The sequence below is a fragment of the Mastigoproctus giganteus genome, chromosome 5 (genome assembly GCF_048544385.1).
Source record: "Mastigoproctus giganteus isolate SK-2022 chromosome 5, ASM4854438v1, whole genome shotgun sequence".
Classification (NCBI taxonomy): Eukaryota; Metazoa; Arthropoda; class Arachnida; order Uropygi; family Thelyphonidae; genus Mastigoproctus; species Mastigoproctus giganteus.
The window spans coordinates 91,687,601-91,708,635 of record NC_143579.1 but is presented as its reverse complement, the minus strand read 5'-3'; the positions used below and the strand labels follow the sequence as shown (position 1 = coordinate 91,708,635).

At 36.7% G+C, this 21,035-nt stretch overlaps 1 protein-coding gene across 1 annotated transcript in view; it reads right to left on the bottom strand.

The window, feature by feature from the left end:
* LOC150085557 (uncharacterized) overlaps window positions 1-16,219 on the bottom strand; it is a 107,260-nt gene extending 91,041 nt beyond the window's left edge. The window contains exon 1 of the mRNA XM_090373340.1: window positions 16,169-16,219. Coding sequence (XP_090229466.1) covers window positions 16,169-16,174 — 6 coding nt within the window. The 5' untranslated portion in view covers window positions 16,175-16,219. The remainder of the gene's footprint in view (window positions 1-16,168) is intronic.
* Between the last annotated feature and the right edge of the window lie 4,816 nt (window positions 16,220-21,035).

Sequence of the window (21,035 nt, the reverse complement as noted above, 5' to 3'; positions counted from 1 at the left end):
CATTCATCCTGTTCTTAAGGCTCTCATAAAGGCCTATAAACAATGCTGATCTGGCTACTAATATCCTCAAACTCCTTACATCAAACACGCAAAGACATCCCCTTGTCAATATTATGTCCCATTCCTGGTAGCTCTGTAAACATTAAACAAGCCATATAAACATATAAGTTTGTGCTACAGCATCATGTTTATACATACCAACTACTAAGTAGTTACAAAATTGGCATCGTTTAAGTAAATCTCATATTGTGAATACCTTCACAATGAGTTTCCATGGTATTGCACTACCTCGAATAGCTAACGCTTAACTAATGGAGAAGACTACTGTTACTTATTCTTGACGGATAGCACCACCACCACCCAGATGGTACCGTTTAAGAGCTTATTGGCTCTTCATTGGTGGGTGGGCAGGTACCCTGGTGTCGCAATGATGATAACCCAGTTGCGAAGTATAACTCCACAATACGAGAGATGCCTGGTGTACAAGTAATTGAAAATTACATAATTTGTTTAGAGGCCTCAGGTTACAAAGAAGTTGACTAACATATAGGTTTATGCTATAGTATCATGTTTATACATAGCCAACTACTAAGTAGTTACAAAATTGGCATCATTTAAGTATATCTCATTAGTCTTCTCTATTAGAGAAGCGTTACTTATTCGAGGTAGAGTAATACCATGGCAAATCGTTGTGAAGGCATCCACAATATGAGATATACTTAAATGATACCAATTTTGTAACTATTTAGTAGTTGGCTAAGTATAAACATGATGCTACAGCACAAACTTATACACTGGTTAACTTCTTTGTAACCTCAGGCTATTGCCCTAAACAAATTATGTAACAAGACATACATTTCATAAAGCCGCAATTCGAAGGACAATTGCCCTCTCAGTTCTTCTCAGAGCAACAGCCCTCCCACTAGCTTGAGCCCTTTGCTTTGTTGCTCTGGTCTGAGGAATGATTTTTGTTCAAATTCAATATAGTTAAAAATACCACACTAAACAAACATACCTCATGCAGTAATAACACTATGCACCAGTTATGCTATGAACTTTACATTTTTAATTATATATAGTTAAAATTCAAAAGTTCTTATCGATACAAAAAAATGGTGCAGAAATCAAATGTGGTTCCTTAAGCAATTTTTAAAAATTATCATTTCATTCAATTAGAATATATTAATGAGATGATTAATTTAATGTCAAATTAATGATAAATAATGAAATTCATTTAATTCTGATTCACATTATTAATTAATTTCCTCATTAAGACCTTTTTAAGTGATGCATAAATCTTTGTAGAGGCAAAACTCGAGGACAAGAGCACGGAGAAAAAAATGTAACGTAATAATGATGACATACAATGTATATGTTAATGTATAGATAATGCAAATGATAATGTATAATACATTCTACAGGTCAGAACTGGGGCTATGGATTTGGAATCGGGCTTGTAACCTACCCAAAGACCAACACAAATGCATACTGAAAATTTGGTGTTGATTTTTTTTCCTTATTGAATAATGCCTTAACGTAAGAAATACACTTTCATTTGTTTACATATGCATATTCTGTGTGCTGTGTGTGTGTGTGTGTGTGTGTGTGTGTGTGTGTGTGTGTGTGTGTGTGTGTGTGTGTGTGTGTGTGTGTGTGTGTGTGTTGAAGGAAGGAACTGGGGAGGCCATGGAATCAAAATGTGCCAAAAATCTTCCCAGGGATAAGGAAAACATAATTGAAAATTTGATGCCAATCCAATATTTCCTTAGCTTATTGATGCATCATGACTGAAATAAATAAATGAAGCACCAATTTTAGTGAGCAACTGGCCTGGAATGCCATCTTGTGGTATACAATTCCAGGTCTGCTCCATATGAACTTTCAATTTGGGAACTGAAAGCGCAAGGGTCAAATGTTATTTTTATTTGTTTTTTTTTTTTTTGTTTTTGTTTTTTTTTTTTTAGGAGCATTAGCAACTAAGGCCATATTGCTCCTGGGATATGCGGTGGTCATTCCCTGACCTTTCCCGCATCCTCCGTGTTTGGTGGTCACGGGCTCGAACCCCGGTCTAATCAAGAAGTGTGTGCTACGCACTGCTGCTCCTGCCCACCTGGCTACGGAGGTGCCAAAGGTCAAATGTGACGTCAGCCAGTTTGCAGTCAGATTCCAGACATGTTCACTTAACTTAATTAACTTAAAATGCAATCCACTTAAATCTCTATTGACATTTTTAATATCCCCACAAAATGCAAATCTGACTGCAATTTACAGAAAAATTCTGGATTCTAGGGTGTGTAAAGACAGCCCTCATCACTAAATAATACTAAACACCATTCCTGCCTCTTGCCACCAGACCTGTGCAAGCCACCACTGAAGACATTCACAACAATGAGTAGAATGAGATTCAAACAGTTAAGTAGGACTCGAGATTACAGCTTTGCTTCCAGCAAACAATTGCAAACTATGTGTGGGGTCAGATGGAGAACAATAACACTCCTAATCTGGGCAGAAATGGCTAACCTGTTCATCAAAGACATCTGTCAGATATGATGGTTCTGCATTCTATCAATGCTTTTGGAAGGTCCTGTGCCACAGATCTTTAAACATGTGTATCTTTGTCTTCCCATTATGTCCAACACTGATGTTTAGACACCTCTTATCCAACTCTGTTATTATTTCTGTTATTTGGTTTTTTTTTAGGAGCATTAGCAACTAAGGCCATATTGCTCCGGGATATGCGGTGGTCATTTCCTGACCTTTCCGCATCCTCCGTATTTGGTGGTGACGGGCTCGAACCCCGGTCTAATCAAGAAGCGTGTGCTATGCACTGCTGCTCCTTCCCACCTGGCTACGGAGGCGCCTTTTATCCAACTCAATCAGCAATATTGTAGAACAAGGTATAAATAGTCTCATAATTCTAGCCAAACAACACATTTAAATCAAAATATTTGTTTTATGTTAAAAAAAAAAAAAATAGCAATTTCAATTCTAGAATATGTTCTCAACCATATAGAATGGTACATAAGTAAATTATGTTGTTTGAAAATAATAAAACACTCAAATCTACACTAGTATAATTATGTTTATTTCTGAATTAGAACTATGTATAATTCAGTTCATATAACAGTAAAATGTTTCATGGTCTTTTCTTTTCTTTCCATACTTGGACTGAGAACCACAAATGGGCATATTCCAAAACATCAGTATTGGCCACAGACAGATACCATAATGGTAGAATCTACAAAGATACTTTATAATAGAAGTCATGGTTAACGTTAACTGTAACAAAGGAATTCAGATCAAAAATAGTCACGTACACTTCTTAACCAAAAACTAACCCTCCAACCAAATAAACCCCCACAATCCAGGTCAATCACTACCAACTAACCTAGAAACAGAAGATCTTAACTGGTAAAGTTTTCTGATAATATTATTTAGTTTATTTATTTAATTTTGTCTTATTCTATTTTAATTTTAAACAATTTTTTTTTTACCACATATCCATAAATGTGTATTAACCACCTGCATTATTCACTATATATATACAGGGTGTTTCAGTTAAACGTTTCAGAACTTCTAAGAGGGGTAGGGTACATCCTGACAACTCGAAATCATATAGCAATGTGGGGTCGGAAATGCTTTCCTGAAGCGGTGTTGTACACAGAAGCACCATAAAGAAAAGAGACCGTAAGTGAGAAATCGTTTTAATAATACATGAAAAGAAGCAAAAGGTACATGGATTAAAGTAAGTGTTCGAAGTTTCTTCCACGGGCTACAATGCACGCCTCACATCTCCGACGCATGGACATCCGAACATTCTGGAATACTCCAGGCGAATTTCGAATTTCTTCGGCAGCTACTGCGATTCTTGCAACCAGCTCCTCAGCATTGTCAACAGGGGTGTCATAAACTAGCGATTTCATATGACCCCAGAAATAAAAATCAAGACATGATAGGTCGGGTGACCGAGCAGGCCAACGCACGGGACCACCACGTCCGATCCACTGTTGACCAAATGTGACATCCAGGTAGTTACGAACATCTCCGCTATAATGGGCAGGGGCTCCATCGTGTTGGAACCACATTGTCTGTTGCGTCGATGCAGAAATCTGTTCATCTCTCAAAAGTTGTGGCAATACTTGCTGCAGAAAGATCAAGTAGATAGGTCCGGTTAGACGACACGGTAACAGGTAAGGTCCGATGAGGTGATCTCCCATAATACCGGCCCATTCATTGACCAAAAATCGAATCTGTGCTGCACGACGTCGCACGACGACTTCTGTGTACAATACCGCTTCAGGAAAGCATTTCCGACCCCACATTGCTATATGATTTCGAGTTGTCAGGATGTACCCTACCCCTCTTCGAAGTTCTGAAACGTTTAACTGAAACACCCTGTATATTATTAGCCATATGGTGCAATTAAGCCTGAGGCTTATGCTGCACCAGCCAAAAAAAAAAAAAAAAAATCCCAAATTACCATGAGAGAGAAGTAGAAAGAAATCTCCAAGAAAGAGAAGAATGATGATATCCAGCTGAGGACCCTAAGTTTGCCAAGCCCATACTCTCCAGATGTGAGCCCCTGGGGTCACACACACACACACACACACACACACACACACACACACACACACACACACACACACACACACACACACACACACACACAGGGTGTTTCAAAATTATGTATACATACTTTACTTGTTCAAAGTGCCCTCCATCAGCATTAATGCATGAGCAGCATATGCAGGTGACCCCCGCTTAACGCTAATAATTTGTTCCGTAAAAACAGCACTAAGTGAATCCACGCTAAGTGAGCGCCGCATTCCCATAAGGTAACATATGTATTTGTGAGTTGCGGTCGGTGCCATAGGATATTTTTTAATCACTAATAAACGGTAGAAAAAAGATGCACAAATGTCGGTCAAAATATTTAATATTCAAATATTTGTACATATAAAATATTCTGCATTACATACGTATATAATTATGTGGTAGCTACTTAAGTATCAAAATTAAACTTAAAATTCCAATTAAAATCATGATTTAATTGATCTAAATTGATTTATTTAATTAATGAATTTAATCATGAAAAATGTATCGATTTTGGGTTGAACTTTGGCCCTCTTCCAAATAAACTAAAAGGGGTATTAATTTTAAATCCCCCGCAGCGTTACCACCCTACAATAAAGTCACCCGATCCTTCGCCACTTTGAAACCTGGCATGTTTTTTTCTTCTTTCAATATGAAACTTCTTTTAGGCATTCGTTTCCACAGAAGTCCTGCTTTATCTATGTTAAAAACTTGGCTCACATCTGGTGAGTATGGGCATGGCACACCTAGGGTCCTGAGCTAGGTATTATCATTCTTCTCTTTCTTGGTGATTCCTTTCTACTTCTCTCTCTCAGGGTAACTCGGAATTTTTTTGCTGGTGCAGCATAAGCCTTAGGCTTCCTTGCACCATATGGCTAATAATAATAATAACACATAATACCCCTCTTCAATAATTTTAACAAGTTCTTTTTTGAAAGTTTCGGCTCCTTCTGCACTTGCAGCTTCTCCCTGGATTTTAAATCTATTCAACCAGCCCTTACTAGTTTTAAATGGTTCCACTTTTTTTTTTTTTTTTTAGGTGAGTTTTCTTCAGATCATCATATTGGCTAATCTCTCTCTCTCTCTCTCTCTCTCTCTCTCTCTCTCTCTCTCTCTCTCTCTCTCTCTCTTTTTTTAATAATATTTAACTTAACTGAATTCTGCATTGGATATTAACTTCAATAAAATTAGTTAAAGTCTTTCCATTTCAATCCTAATAGCCGGTCTAGCCCTAGTTGCTTGCAGTGGAACAGCTATCTTTCCCACTGCTAAAATTAATTCTTTATTTTTTTTTTTTATAATTGTTCTTACAGTTAAACTTGCAAGTCCTAAATTATTAACACATCCACTTGTCTTTGACCGGAATCGATTCGCTTCAAAACGTCTAATTTAATTTTCAAATTCAGTCTTTTTCTTACATTTATAGTCTTCGTACTGCGCTCAGACCTTTTTCCTTTTTCATTCTTATCTGCCATTATTAACTCTTCAAAAATGTAACTGCGTTGGTTGTAACTATCCGTTTCGCATGATGTCTAACACAGTACTGAGTGATGATTAGACTTCGGATAAATGCATATAACGCAAATATTACAAGCAATATACTTGATCATTTTTTTAAATGTTGATCTCGGAACTACGTAACAAGTCACTGTACTGCAATTAAATTAGAGTGCGAGAAAATTTCACTGAGCATGGGAAACGTTTTAATTCTGTTTTGCTATTCATTTTCAAGCTATCGACTCCATCAAATGAAACGATTTCGTTAAATATACCAAAAATGCAATCTGTAAAAGAGCGCTATAGTGATCTGTGACAGTGTTATAGTCAGATACGGGTTATAATATAAGAATAGCGTTATAGCGAATCAGCGTAAAGCGAACCGCGTTATAACGGGGGCCTGCTGTATCTTCAACAGGTTTACATACTGAAATGCACAAATCAGGTGAAATGTTTTCTGCTTCTTGTTGAATTTTCATCCAAAATTTCTCCAATGTTTGTGACTGTAAACCCGATTTTTCAAGTATCTCCAAGCAAAAAAATCTAAAGGGGTGAGATCTGGCGCCCTTGGAAGATATTCAAAAGCACTCCCTCAACGACCTATCCATCTGGTGAGTATGGGCTTGGCACACCCAGGGTCCTGAGCTGGATATCATTATTCTTCTCTTTCTTGGTGATTCCCTTCTATTTCTCTCTCTCTCTCAGGGTAACTTTGGAAATTTTTTTTTGGCTGGTGCAGCATAAGCCTCAGGTTTCCTTGCACCATGTGGCTAAGTAGTAGTAGTAGTAGTAATCATGAAATTCATTGTCAGGATAATCTTGCACAGTGTAATGTGGAGGTGTACCATCTTGTTGAAAATATACCAATGTATCTGAAAATATGTCTCTGATTTTTGGTACAGCACAAACCCTCAACATATATCCAGATATTTTTTTTCCATTAACAGTAACCATTGAATCGATAGAGACCAATTTTTCCAAGTGTGAGAGCCCCAGTTAGATTGACATCTTTCTGTAGAGTGATGTGTGGATTTTCAATAGCCCAGTAAACACAATCGTGATGATTTATATGGCCATTCATTTTAAATGTGGCCTCATCTGACCACACAATTCTATCCTGAAAAGCATGATTTTCGCCTTTTTTTTTTTTTAATGTACTGCTCACAAAATTGCAATCGTCAATCTGGATCACCTTCCTGGATTGCATGAACTAATCGAGGTATAAATGACTTAAAGTTTAATTCCTTCATCATTCTAAAAACACTTGTATGGTTTAAACCTAGCTCTTGTGAACACCATCTTGTTGATTTTCTTGCAGTGCACAAGATTGCATTTCTTACAGCTTCAACGTTTTCATTACTTCTTGATGTCCTCTTCCTGCCACATGCTAAGTTATTGATATTCTGAATGGTTCCATGCTTCTCAAATTTATCCCGGAAATGAGTAATTGTTATATGTGTGGGTGCTTTTGTTTCATATCGTGATTTTCAAGCACGCTGAACTTCATTGACATTTTCATATTTCCAATACCATTTTATAATTGCCTTTCTTTCTTCAAAACTTAACTGGGTACTCTCTATCTATAAAATGAAACAAAAATTAAATTATTATAAAAAAACTTGTCAATGAGATATTTTCCAGGAATAACTGCATCCATGTAAGATGTAATCGGAATAGATGGAAATTGTTTCAAAGACCTGCTTAAAGGAAGGGCACAACCTTGCAACAAGACAAAAGAATAAAAACAAGCTTTTACCCTAAATCCATCCAATGCTTGATGGGGGCTGTTGTTTTTGTTGTTTTTGTTGTTTTTCGGTTTTTAGGAGCATTAGCAACTAAGGCCATATTACTCCAGGGATATGTGGTGGTCATTCACTGACCTTTCCACATCCTCTGTATTTGGTCATCACAGGCTCGAACCCCGGTCTAATCAAGAAGCGTGTGCTATGCACTGCTGCTCCTTGATGGGGGCTTTTCGTCAATACCATCTTCAAAAGGGGAAGCGAGCATGTGTTCCACTGTCGTATTTCAAAAATGTGGGGGGGGGGATGAGTGGGCGAAAGGAAGAGAAGCAGGATAGAAGGAAAATTCCCGATCCCTCGTATTTCACTAATAGTTTGGGAATTTGAAAATCTAGGGATTTAGAACAGCTTAAAGGTCATTTAAAGGAAATATGGAAGTTTCCACTCAAAAATCCACGTGCGTGACTACCCATCCCCATTAGTAGAGGTCCTGTCTACTAACAGGAACGGGTCCCGCGGATGATGTTTAACATAAAAAGTTTGTTTTATGTAAAATAAAACCCAGTAATTGCAACTCTAGAATATGTTCACAAACAACGTTACTTCTCTTTTAATGCTGAATTAAATCTAAATTTAATTATCTATTCTATAATTATCTATAATCACTCTTTTTTGTTTTCTGGTTTTTGTTTCCTTTAATGTAGTAGTAGTAGTGCATTGTGATGCAAGAAAGCAAGTGTATGAGCTTATGCAGCATCAGCCGAAAAAAAAAAAAAAAAAAAAATCACACTATTCCCTCCAAATGCCTGTCCAGTTCCTCCTTAAATTTATTTAACCCATCAACTTCCACAACGACAGATGGAAGTTTGTTCCAGCAATTAACCACCCGCTAGCTAAAGGCAAATTTCCGCACGTCTATTCTACATCTGTCTTTTCTAATTTGAATTTATGCCCCCTGTCGTATTGTCATAATGATTGGAAGAAAGTCGTCTGGTCCAATGAATCATGTTTCCTGTTGCACTATGTGGACGGCCGGGTACTTGTGCATCGTTTACCTGGGGAAGTGATGACGCCTGGATGCACTGTGGGACGAAACCAAGTCGGTGACAGTAGTGTCATACTTTGGGCGATGTTCTGCTGGGACATCCCGGGTCCAGTTGTCCATGTCTACCACCTACCTAACCATCGTTGATGACCAGGTAGCCCTTTCATGGCAACGGTCTTCCCCTCTGGCGGTGCCGTCTTTCACCAGGATAATGCGCAATGCCACACCGCCCGAATTGTCTGAAAAAGTGGAAGGATCCCATCAGAATTCAGCGTGCTCAACCCATTCCAGGCCTTATATACCTCAATCAGATCACCGCGCAGGTGCCTAGCCTCCAGCCACTGCAATTTGCAGAGCTTAAGCCTCTCTTGCTAAGAGGATCTGTTCATTCCCCTCACGAATCTTGTTGCCCTTCTCTGTACATGCTCAAGTAAATCTACATCCTTCCTTAAATGAGGCCTCCAGACCTGTACGCAGTACTCAAGGCGTGGCCTGACCATTGCCTTATACAGAAGGACAATCACCTCCTTCTCCCTGCTAGCAAAATTCCTATATATAATAGATAAAACCCCATGACCTGCCCTGGCAGCCTGTCTGCATTGCTCAGAAAACTTCATATCTGACTGCACAATTACTCCCAGGTCTTTTTCATTTTCTACCACCTTAAGTGTAGTACCACACAGTTGGTACGTTTCTCTGGGGTTACTTCTACCCATATGCAGTACTTTGCATTTGTCAAGGTTAAACTTCGGCTGCCACTTCTTAGCCCATCTGCCCAAATTATCTAGATCCTGTTGCAGTAGCACACTGCCATTACTGTCATTAACAACCCTGCCAACCTTTGTATCATCTGCAAACTTCAACATTAAGCCTAATATACCTTCATCGATATCATTGATAAATATACAAAACAACAGTGGACCTAACACCGAACCCTGTGGGACTCCACTAATAACATTAGTCCACGAAGACCAGCACCCATTGATTACCACCCTCTGTCTTCTCCCACTTAACCATCCTTTTATCCATTGTAGCAACTTACTCTTAATACCATTCTGCTCCAATTTGTACAATAGTCTTCCATGCGCAACAGTGTCAAAAGCTTTCCTGAAATCCAAATATATGATATCAAAATTATTTTTTGCATCCAGTTCCTTTGTAACCACATCATAATATTCTATCAAATTTGTCAGACTAGACTTTCCTTTAATAAACCCATGCTGTGTCTGAATTATTGCTGCAATCTTGTCTAGATGATCCTGCAATGCATCTTTAATCAGTGACTCCATTATTTTACCCGGAACAGAAGTTAAACTAACTGGTCTGTAATTACTCGTGTCACCCTTCGATCCCCCTTTGTGAATTGGGGATACATTTGCACATCTCCAGTCCGTGGGAACCTCCCCTGAGTCCAAGGATGCTCTCATAATTATGGCTAAGGGTTTGCTTAGTTGCTTTGCCGCCTCCTTTAATACAACTGGATAGATCCCATCCACCCCAGGTGCTTTTCTTATGTTTAACTTCAACAATTTCTCCTCCACTTTGCTTTCAGTTATTACAAAATCATTAAGTATTCTGCTACAATTTGATAACCTTCTGCCATTTTCAAACCATAATAATTCCTCATGTGTGAATGTAGATGGAAAATACTCATTCAGTTTGTTTGCTATCATAGCAGGATCATCAACAGTCGAACCATCGATGTCAAGTGGACCAATCAGATTCATCCCCTTCCTTTTAGAGTTTAAATAAGTAAAGAAATCCTTGCTGTTTTTCTTAGCATCTTTTGCCAAGGATTTCTCGTAATCTGCCTTCACTTGCCTAACCTCCTTTGTGACCTGATTACAGACTAGCTTATATCTGCAATAGGCTTCTGAGTTGCTTGATAATTTATATGCATCCCATGCATTTGTCTTCTTTGTTATGAGTCTCATTAGTTCATTAGATAACCATTTAGGCCTAAACCTTGAACAATATTTCTTAATGGGTATGAAACTTTTAGTAGCATCTACGATTAATTCCTTGAATGCTTCCCACTTAGAATTTACTGTTGGTAACATCGTCCGTTTATCCCACTGTACAGAATTTAAAAACTGTCAGAGACCACTGTACTCACCTTTACAGAAGCAAAAACCCTTTCCTTTACCCCTGATGGTAATTAAATCTTTAAGTAAATCCCACATCAGTACACTGTGATCACTGCCACCTAGTGGTTCCTCATCTGCAAATTCTTAATACACTAATGATCACTGCTGATAACCAGATCAAGAGTATTACTTTCTCTGGTTGCCTCTTGAACATGCTGCTGCAGAAAACAATCATCCAATAAATCCACAAAAGTCTGACTAGTGTGTGAGTGACTAATCCACAAGTTCCAGTCAATATCTGGGAAGTTAAAATCCCCCATTATAAGACATTCCGATTTACTAGCCCATTCTATTTCTCTGTACAACTGTTCATTGTACTCATTCGAGTCATTAGGCCTATAACACACTCCTACTCTTATTTTTGCTTTCGCAGTGTCACACCAAACTGACTCAACAGTGCACTGTTCATCTATATCAACTGGATGCACTTCTTTTGATTTTATGTTTTTCTTAATTAACAGCATAACACCTCCTCCCTTTCTATCCTGTCTATCCTTTCTGTACACATTGTACTCCCCAAATTCCAGTTCAGCATTCCTTATATCTGTGTGACACCACTTCTCTGCTATATCAACAATATCCGCCTTTGATGTCTTGACCAATACTTCAAATTCATCAAATTTATTTACTATACTTCTAGCATTGGTATACATGCAAGCATACATGCTCCTACTCCTGTATATAAATCAAGTATATAAATCAAGGTTTAAAAAAAAACACACATTTTGTTGGATTTCCATTTGTCAAAACATTTGGAAAGACACCTTTACAAAATGTAATAATAAAATTTATAGTTCTATTCTCTATACAGAATTGCATTTTTTTAGGCATGTTCATAGATATATAACATGCCTGTTGTTTTCAGTGTCTTTTCCATTCATATGTGTAATCACTTAATTTTTGTGAATATTTTCAAGAATAATCACAGAATATTATTCATTATGAATTTGTTTCACTTGATCAAACAGAACCATAAATACAACAAAACAGTTTTGTGGTGGTTGTGCAATGGTGTTCAGGGAAAAAAAAAAAAAAAAAACAGCTAGAAAAGCAGGTCTCAGGAAATTCATACTTGTATCATTACAACATCCCTGCACATTTGGTGCTTTCTATTTAAAAATTTCTTGAAAAACATTCTTTAATAGTGTCCCCCATCTACCATCTCACCAGATTATCCTGCTAAATTGTCTACTGACAATATTCAACATTATTTGTTGATGTAACACCGTTTAGTTTCTTATGGGTTTCTTTCTTTCTTTCTTTCTTTTTTTTTTTTGCTTGTTTGATTAAAATACTTGAAATGATACAGTTCTTTTGGTGTTTTTATGAAGGTTTTTTTTTATTATTTATTTGGTAGTTGTTGGTGCATCGGCTTCTGTGGCCATAATGCACCTCCAAAAGGTTTTTGCAATACTTTGATCCAAGCCCGAGGCGGGATTCGAACCCACAACCTTTGGGTTGCTAGGCAGACACTTTACCCACCCGGCTAGCCCGGTCGGCTTTATAACACCCTGGGGCTCACATCTGGTGAAAGTGGGCTTACCACACATAGGGTCCTGAGCTGAATATCATCATTCTTCTCTTTCTTGGTGATTCCTTTCTACCTCTCTCTCTCTCTCTCTCCCTCTCTCTCAGGGTAATAGGGAAATTTTTTTTTTTTGGCCGGTGCAGCATAAGCCTCAGGCTTCCTTGCACCATATGGCTGATAATAATAATGATAATAATAATAACACGCTTAGAATCAATGAAGAAGCAGTGGTTCATTTTTTGTTAGGTTATCTTGATCAAGATAACCTGTTCTTGAAAATCATGCTGTTCAAACTATATATTAAGTGGTTCCCCACCACTTAAAGCTTAAAACCCCTTGAAAGGTCACAGAATTGCAAAGACTGAGAAAATTACTAAACGTGACACAGGAACTATTAGCAATTCCAAAAGAAGCCAATGAAAATGATTCCAGATGTTGCAGAAACATTAAAATTGTTGCATATAGTGTCAAGGAGATTACTTCAAAGGAAATCCATCCAAATAAACTTCATTATTTCCCAAATATTGTTCAGTCATTGAACTTTTTTTTTTATTGCATCATACTGAATTTTAATTCAGAATTATTTTGTTCAAAAGAAACCTGAAAAGCTAATAATAAGGAAAGTTTTCCTGGATCTGGAAATATTTTTGCTATAGTAAAATCTTCATTAAAATGATATTTGCTATAATGGGATTTCCTATCCAGTCCTCAGCATCACAAATTAAAACTGGCTTAAAAGCTGTATTATGAACAACAAAGTTTGTCTTTCGAATAATTTCCCTTTTACTGCGAATGAATTTATTTAAGCGGCTTCCTGCAATTTCTGCTCAACTTATTCTATTTGCTAATTTCCATGTCATATCTTCCATCTTTATTAAAGATTGTTCCTTGATATACAAAAATTACCAACTTGTTCCAATTTTTAGTCATTTATACTAAACTAAAAATTTTCCTTGTTATCCCAATCTTCATAACTTTTGATTTTTTGTGTAACTAATTTTCCTGCTAAATTGTTTATTGGCAGTGGTATTCAATCAGAAGTGATATTCAACTTTTTTTTTTGTTGATGTAACAACATTCTTATTTTTGTCTATGAGATTTATGACCCCTAAATATATTTCAGAAATGTTCCAATTATATATTCTGGCATGAACACTACTGGCTCTGAGAAATTTACAACTAATCAATTTGATAATGTTTTGTTTGTTATTTGGTTTTTAGGAGCATTAGCAACTAAGGCCATATTGCTCCGGGATATACGGTGGTCATTCCTGGACCTTTCTGCATCCTCCGTATTTGGTGGTGACGGGCTCGAACCCAGTCTAATTAAGAAGCGTGTGCTATGCACTGCTGCTCCTTCCCACCTGGCTACGGAGGCGCCTAATTTGATAATGAATACAATCATTATCCATAATTAGCAGTCATGCGGAAGTGAACCATAAACCATTCAAATGCATGTGCTACTGCACTCTTGACAATCCAGCTATGTTCAACCTCTTATCAATTTATAATAGTAATGACAATTGATCAATTAACCCAAAAAAAATTTACTATTTAAGCCTATAAGCATCTAACATGTGTGCAATGATATAAAGATAAATTTAGAAACAATAGCTTCTTTAATTGAGTAACCCATCTCTAAAATGTTTGCTTATTTAAATTCTCATGTGAAAGATTCAAAAATTAAAAAAGACAGTTTAAAAATAATAGCAAAAAAATAGAAAAAAGAAAAATAAAAACAAACAAGATAATAAAAAACATGTGTTTGAGTTTTAATTCTCATTGCCAGTGCTTTTTGTTTTATGTTCTATTCAAGTGTTTTGAGTTAATGTGCTTTACTAAAAGCAATTTCAGGAAAGTAGTGTTTCCTGTAAGTAATTTCTTCTTCTGATGTTGCTTAGTGCAATTGCATCATTACTACATAGATGAATTTTAAGACAAACCAAAATTTGTATGTTAGGCATCATTATCATAATGTAGCATCTCATATTGTGAAGTGCTATCATCAGCTCTGATACCTTTGGGTACCTACCTGCCCACTGATGAGAGGTCAAATAGCTTTGGCACAGTGCTATCTAGATGGTTGTAGTCAAATGAGAATAAGTAACACCAGACACATCTAAAAGGGAAGTGTTCCTTTGATTACAAAGTATAAGTGAAAGGTAACTTTGAAGGATTTCAATAATATGAGATATAATAATGATGCCTAATGTATAAACTATAGCTTGTCTTAAAATTCAATTATGCAGTAATGATGAAATTGCACTAAACAATGTCATAGTTTGAATTTACACAGTTTAAGACTTTGTTTGTTATGTTTGTTATTTGGTTTTTAGGAGCATTAGCAACTAAGGCCATATTGCTCCGGGATATGCGGTGGTCATTCCTTGACCTTTCCGCATACTCCGTATTTGGTGGTGACGGGCTCGAACCCCGGTCTAATCAAGAAGCATGTGCTACGCACTGCTGCTCCTTCCCACCTGGCTACGGAGGCGCCCGTTTAAGACTTTCTGCACAAAAATGTTTTAGTAATGTCATGGCTTATTTTTGAGTCACTCACATGAAAATTTAAATAAGCAGGCTTTCAGAGGTGAGTTAATTAACGAAGTTCATATAAATATTAAATATTTATAAAGAATTTTTCAATAAAGCTGATTTTATATTTCAGCATTTCCCAATCCCCTTGAATGGTCCTTGTGACCCCCCCCCCCCACAGGAATACGTCTACCATTGGTTGAATATTACTGGTCCACAACATACTGTATATCAAACTTATTCAGAGATTTGTGAAAATCTTGTAAGTTACTATTTAGCAGCAGAATGCCATCTGCATATAACAATGATCCAATTTTATCACCCACACTAAACTTTATCAATGACTTACAATCTTTTATTAAGTGGTACATAAAAATTATAAAAAGAAGTGATAAATCGCAACCCAGCTCCAGTCAAAGTTTAACCCTAACTTTTTATTAAGTTTGAGTTAAACTTGGGTTAAACTAGTTTCTTATTAAACGTTTTCGTTAATTGTTTAACTTTTTATTAAAAGAATATTCTTGATGCCATATTTTTATAAAATTTGAAAGAAAAGAACTGCATTATATGATTTTTCCAAAGGTCAACAAACCTAGATCTAGATTTTTGTCATGTTTCCAGGAACTTTCTATAATTTGTCTTGGTATAAATATATGACCCATCATATATTTAACCCAAACTGTTTTTTATTCAAAAGTTACATTTTATAATAGTTCTAATCCTTTTTTCTATGATAATTGCATAGATTTTACTGGTTAAATATATCTTAATTGTGTCTACAGATGCATCATCTTTCTTTTAATCAGTTATAAATATAACTATATTGTTTGCATGTTACAATTATTTTCATCAACATTACTTCTGCATTCAGTAATGTCCTTTAACATATATTTCATTATTTAATCTACCAAATTTTTTTGACTGAAATATTTTTAAATCAGTTCAATATTTTATGTTTTCATTTATAATAAAGGAACATTTTCTGCAATATTTAAAACGTGTTGTATACTTACAATGCTATACATTTTCTACAAGTTGTTTTATTTATATTTTGATTTCTTTAACCAAGGTGTTTACTTACCTTCATATCTTGTTTCCAAAACCGTCTAGTTTTAGGTGCACTTGTGTGAGGGGCAACTTCTTTTATCTAATAAAGTAAAATTGCATTAATTCAGCTTATTTAAACAATAAGCTAAGAATAATTGCTAATAATAATTATTTTAGTTTCTTCCTTCCTATTTTTCAGTACTGGAAAAAAAAATCTACAAGGCAATTTTTGTTTACATAACAGAATGAGTGCTGTTAATTAAGAAAAACATAAAATCAAAAGAAGTGCATAATAGAATGAGTGCTGTTAATTAAGAAAAACATAAAATCAAAAGAAGTGCATCCAGTTGATATAGATGAACAGTGCACTGTTGAGTCAGTTTAGTGTGACATAAGCACTGCGAAAGCAAAAATAAGAGTAGGAGTGTGTTATAGGCCTAAGGACTCGAATGAGTACAATGAACAATTGTACAGAGAAATAGAGTGGGCTAGTAAATCGGAATGTCTTATAATGGGGGATTTCAACTTCCCAGATATTGACTGGAACTTGTGAGTTGGTCACTCACACACTAGTCAGACTTTTGTGGGTTTATTGGATGATTGTTTTCTGCAGCAGCATGTTCGAGAGGCAACCAGAGAAAGTAATACTCTTGATCTGGTTATTAGCAGTGATCATTCGTGTATTAAGAATTTCCAGATAAAGGAACCACTAGGTGGCAGTGATCACAGTGTACTGATGTGAGATTTACTTAAAGATTTAATTACCATCAGGGGTAAAGGAAAGGGTTTTTGCTTCCGTAAAGGTGAGTACAGTGGACTCCGACAGTTTTTAAATTCTGTACAATGGGATCAACTGACGATGTTACCAACAATAAATTCTAAGTGGGAAGCATTCAAGGAATTAATTGTGGATGCTACTAAAAGTTTCATACCTATTAAGAAATATTGTTCAAGGTTTAGGCCTAAATGGTTATCTAATGAACTAATGAGACTCGTAACAGAGAAGAAAAATGCATGAGATGCATATAAATTATCAAGCGACTCAGAAGCCTATGGCAGATATAAGCTAGTCTGTAATCAGGTCACAAAGGAGGTTAGGCAGGTGAAGGCAGATTACAAGAAATCCTTGGCAAAAGATGCTAAGAAAAACAGCAAGGATTTCTTTACTTATATAAACTCTAAAAGGAAGGGGATGAATCTGATTGGTCCACTTGACATTGATGGTTCGACTGTTGATGATCCTTGCATCTTTAACCAGTGACTCCATTATTTTACCTGGTCTATAATTACTCATGTCACCCTTTGATCCCCCTTTGTGAATTGGGGATACATTTGCACATCTCCAGTCCGTGGGGACCTCCCCTGAATCCAAGGATGCTCTCATAATTATGGCTAAGGGTTTGCAAACAAACTGAATGAGTATTTTCCATCTACATTCACACATGAGGAATTATTATGGTTTGAAAATGGCAGAAGGTTATCAAATTGTAGCAGGATACTTAATGATTTTGTAATAACTGAAAGCAAAGTGGAGGAGAAATTGTTGAAGTTAAACATAAGAAAAGCACCTGGGGTGGATGGGATCTATCCAGTTATATTAAAGGAGGTGGCAAAGCAACTAAGCAAACCCTTAGCCATAATTATGAGAGCATCCTTGGATTCAGGGGAGGTCCCCACGGACTGGAGATGTGCACATGTATCCCCAATTCACAAAGGGGGATTAAAGGGTGACACGAGTAATTATAGACCAGTTAGTTTAACTTCTGTTCCAGGTAAAATAATGGAGTCACTGGTTAAAGATGCATTGCAGGATCATCTAGACAAGACTGCAGCAATAATTCAGACACAGCATGGGTTTGTTAAGGGAAAGTCTTGTCTGACAAATTTGATAGGATATTATGATGTGGTTATAAAGGAACTGGATGCAAAAAATAATTTTGTTATCATATATTTGGATTTCAGGAAAGCTTTTGACACTGTTGCGCATGGAAGACTATTGTACAAATTGGAGCAGAATGGTATTAAGGGTAAGTTGCTACAATGGATAAAAGGATGGTTAAGTGGGAGAAGACAGAGGGTGGTAATCAATGGGTGCTGCTCTTCGTGGACTAATTTTATTAGTGGAGTCCCACAGGGTTCGGTGTTAGGCCCACTGTTGTTTTGTATATTTATCAATGATATCGATGAAGGTATATCAGGCTTAATGTCGAAGTTTGCAGATGATACAAAGGTTGGCAGGGTTGTTAATGACAGTAATGGCAGTGTGCTACTGCAAATGTGGTCTCAATGGTCTCAACTGATGATAATACCAACAGCAATTTCTAAATGGGAAGAATTCGGGGAAGTAATCTTGGAAGCTACTAGCCTTTTTGACCCAACTAAAAAATACTGTTCAAGGGTTAGGCCAACTGGATGGCAGATGAACTAATGAGACTTGTGGTGGAGAAGAAAAATGCATGGGATGCATATAAATTATCAGGTAACACAGAAGACTATGGTAGATATGAGCTGGTCTGTAATCAAGTCACAAAGGAGGTTAGGCAAACAAAGGCAGATTATGAGAAATCTTTGGCAAAGAATGCAAAGAAAAACACCAAAGTGTTCTTTACTTATGTAAACTCTAGAAGGAAGGGGATGAATCAGATTGGTCCACTTGATGTTGGTGGTTCAACTGTTGATGATCCTTCTCAGGTAGCTGACAAACTGAATGAGTATTTTGTATCTAGATTCATACTTGAAGAAGTTTCTAGGGAAGTGGAGTTGAGAAGCTTAACAAACTCTAGCAGGGAGCTAAATAATTTTGTAATAATTGACAGCAAAGTGGAGGGAAAATCCTTGAATTTTTCGCAAAAAGCCACCTTGGGTGGATGGGATCTATCCAGTTATATTAAATGAGGCAGCAAAGGAAGTAAGCAAACCCTTTACCATAATTATGAAAGTTTCCTTGGACTCTGGAGTCAGGGATGGTCCCCAAGGACTGGAGAAGTGCAAATGTGTCCCCAATTCACAAAGGGGGTTCAAAAGGTGACACAAATAACTACAGAATTGGAGCAGTATGGTAATAAGGGCGATTTGCTGCAATAAATGAAAGGACGGTTAAGTGTGAGAAGACAGAGAGTAATCAGTGGGTAAGCAATCAAAGTGGTAATGAATGGATACTGCTCTTCTTGGAGTAATGTTATTAGTTGGGTCACCCATGCTTCAGTGTTGATCCCAGTGTTGTTTTGTATATTTATCAATGACATTGATGAAGGTATATCAGGATTAATGTCCAAGTTTGCAGATGATACGAAGGTTGTTGTTGTGCTGAGGGTTTTTGGCACAAGAGCCTCCTGGGACATATTGTGTTTCTTCATGATTAACTTATGACTGAATCTTTTATAGTACAGTTATCAGATGCAATTATATGTATTAATGCTTATCAAGTATTGAAACAGAGCTTCAAAATCTGCATTATTGCCAAGTATGTGTTGTAAAGTCAAAGGTTCCTGAAAGTTAGACAGAGAGCAAAAACTGGATTTCTGGATATTTGAATATTAAGGGAATTTTATGAGAATATGTTGGGATTGACAGAAGGAACATTGAGGAGGGTTCTCTCCCATAACCACGAACAAGTTAGTTATATAGGAATGACCGATTCAGTCTTGCCAAAATGACTTCTTCTAGCCTGCTTCTCATGAAACTAGAAGTACACGGTTGAGGTTTTTTTTTAATCTGGAATAGTTTATTATTGACTTGAGTTTGCCACAGTTCAGCTTATTTATTCCTACATGCTATTTTAATAATCAATCTATAATCAGTGTATGGCACTTTTAGTTGGCAGAAAGATCCATTATCAGGATGTTTAGCAGCACAATCTGCATATTCATTACCTGGAATTCCGTATATATAAGTCTATATATAAGGAATCTGTATATATAAGAACTTGCTTGAATTGCTGCTTGGTTATATTATCTAAGGCTAGTTTTATTGTATACAGTTCTGTACTATAAATTCTGCATTCTGTAGGAAGACACTATTGAGAAGGTAAGTAAATTGCTGCAGCACATACAGCTTCATCTGTTTTTGAGCCATCAGTATAAATAAGTAGTTTTTCTGAGTTTTCTAAGGTGTGGGCTTCATGTAGTTGCTGTAAGTTGTTGTTCGGCAAGCAGCCTTTTCACCATCTCAGAAAGAAATTATCACAAGGAGGTGTAGATTGAACCCAGGGACATTCAGGAGGAGTAACATCTTCGACGATATGCTGAAAGTTAATATTCCAGCTGGGCATCAGCTTTTGCAATCTATGACCCACTGGGCGGTTTTCATTAGGTTTATTATGGTATAGCATTATATACTGAGGGTCAAACAGGTATTCCCAGCTAGGATGAGATGGAATACTTTTAATTTTTGCGGCATAGCTACATTGTAAGGATTTTCTTCTGAGGTGCAGTGAGGGGTTCATTTGCCTCAATATACAGGCTGTAGACTGGAGATGTTCTGAAGGCTCCTGTGGCTATCTTTAGTGCACTATGTTGAATGGTATTCACAAAAAACAAGGAGCTGTTTCTTGCAGAGTCATAAACAGGCAATCCATAATGTAAGAGGGACCGAATTAAAGTTTTATAAAGATGTAAGAGGGAGTGTCTTTCAGTACCCCAGGAGTAGTGGCAACAGCTCTTAAGATGTTTAGTTTCTTTAGAAAAATTAAGTTTATCGTCTAGATATAAACCCAATAAACAAAAATTGTTGGCAAGAGGAACTGGGTTGTTTTTTAAATATATTTCAGGATCCAGATGTAATCTGTGTATTTTACAGAAATGAATTGCAGTCAATTTATTTACTGCTAAGGAATATCCATTCCGTTGTGACCACAATTCTATTCTGGCTATGGATAGTTGGTTGCCTTTCAATGGCATTTA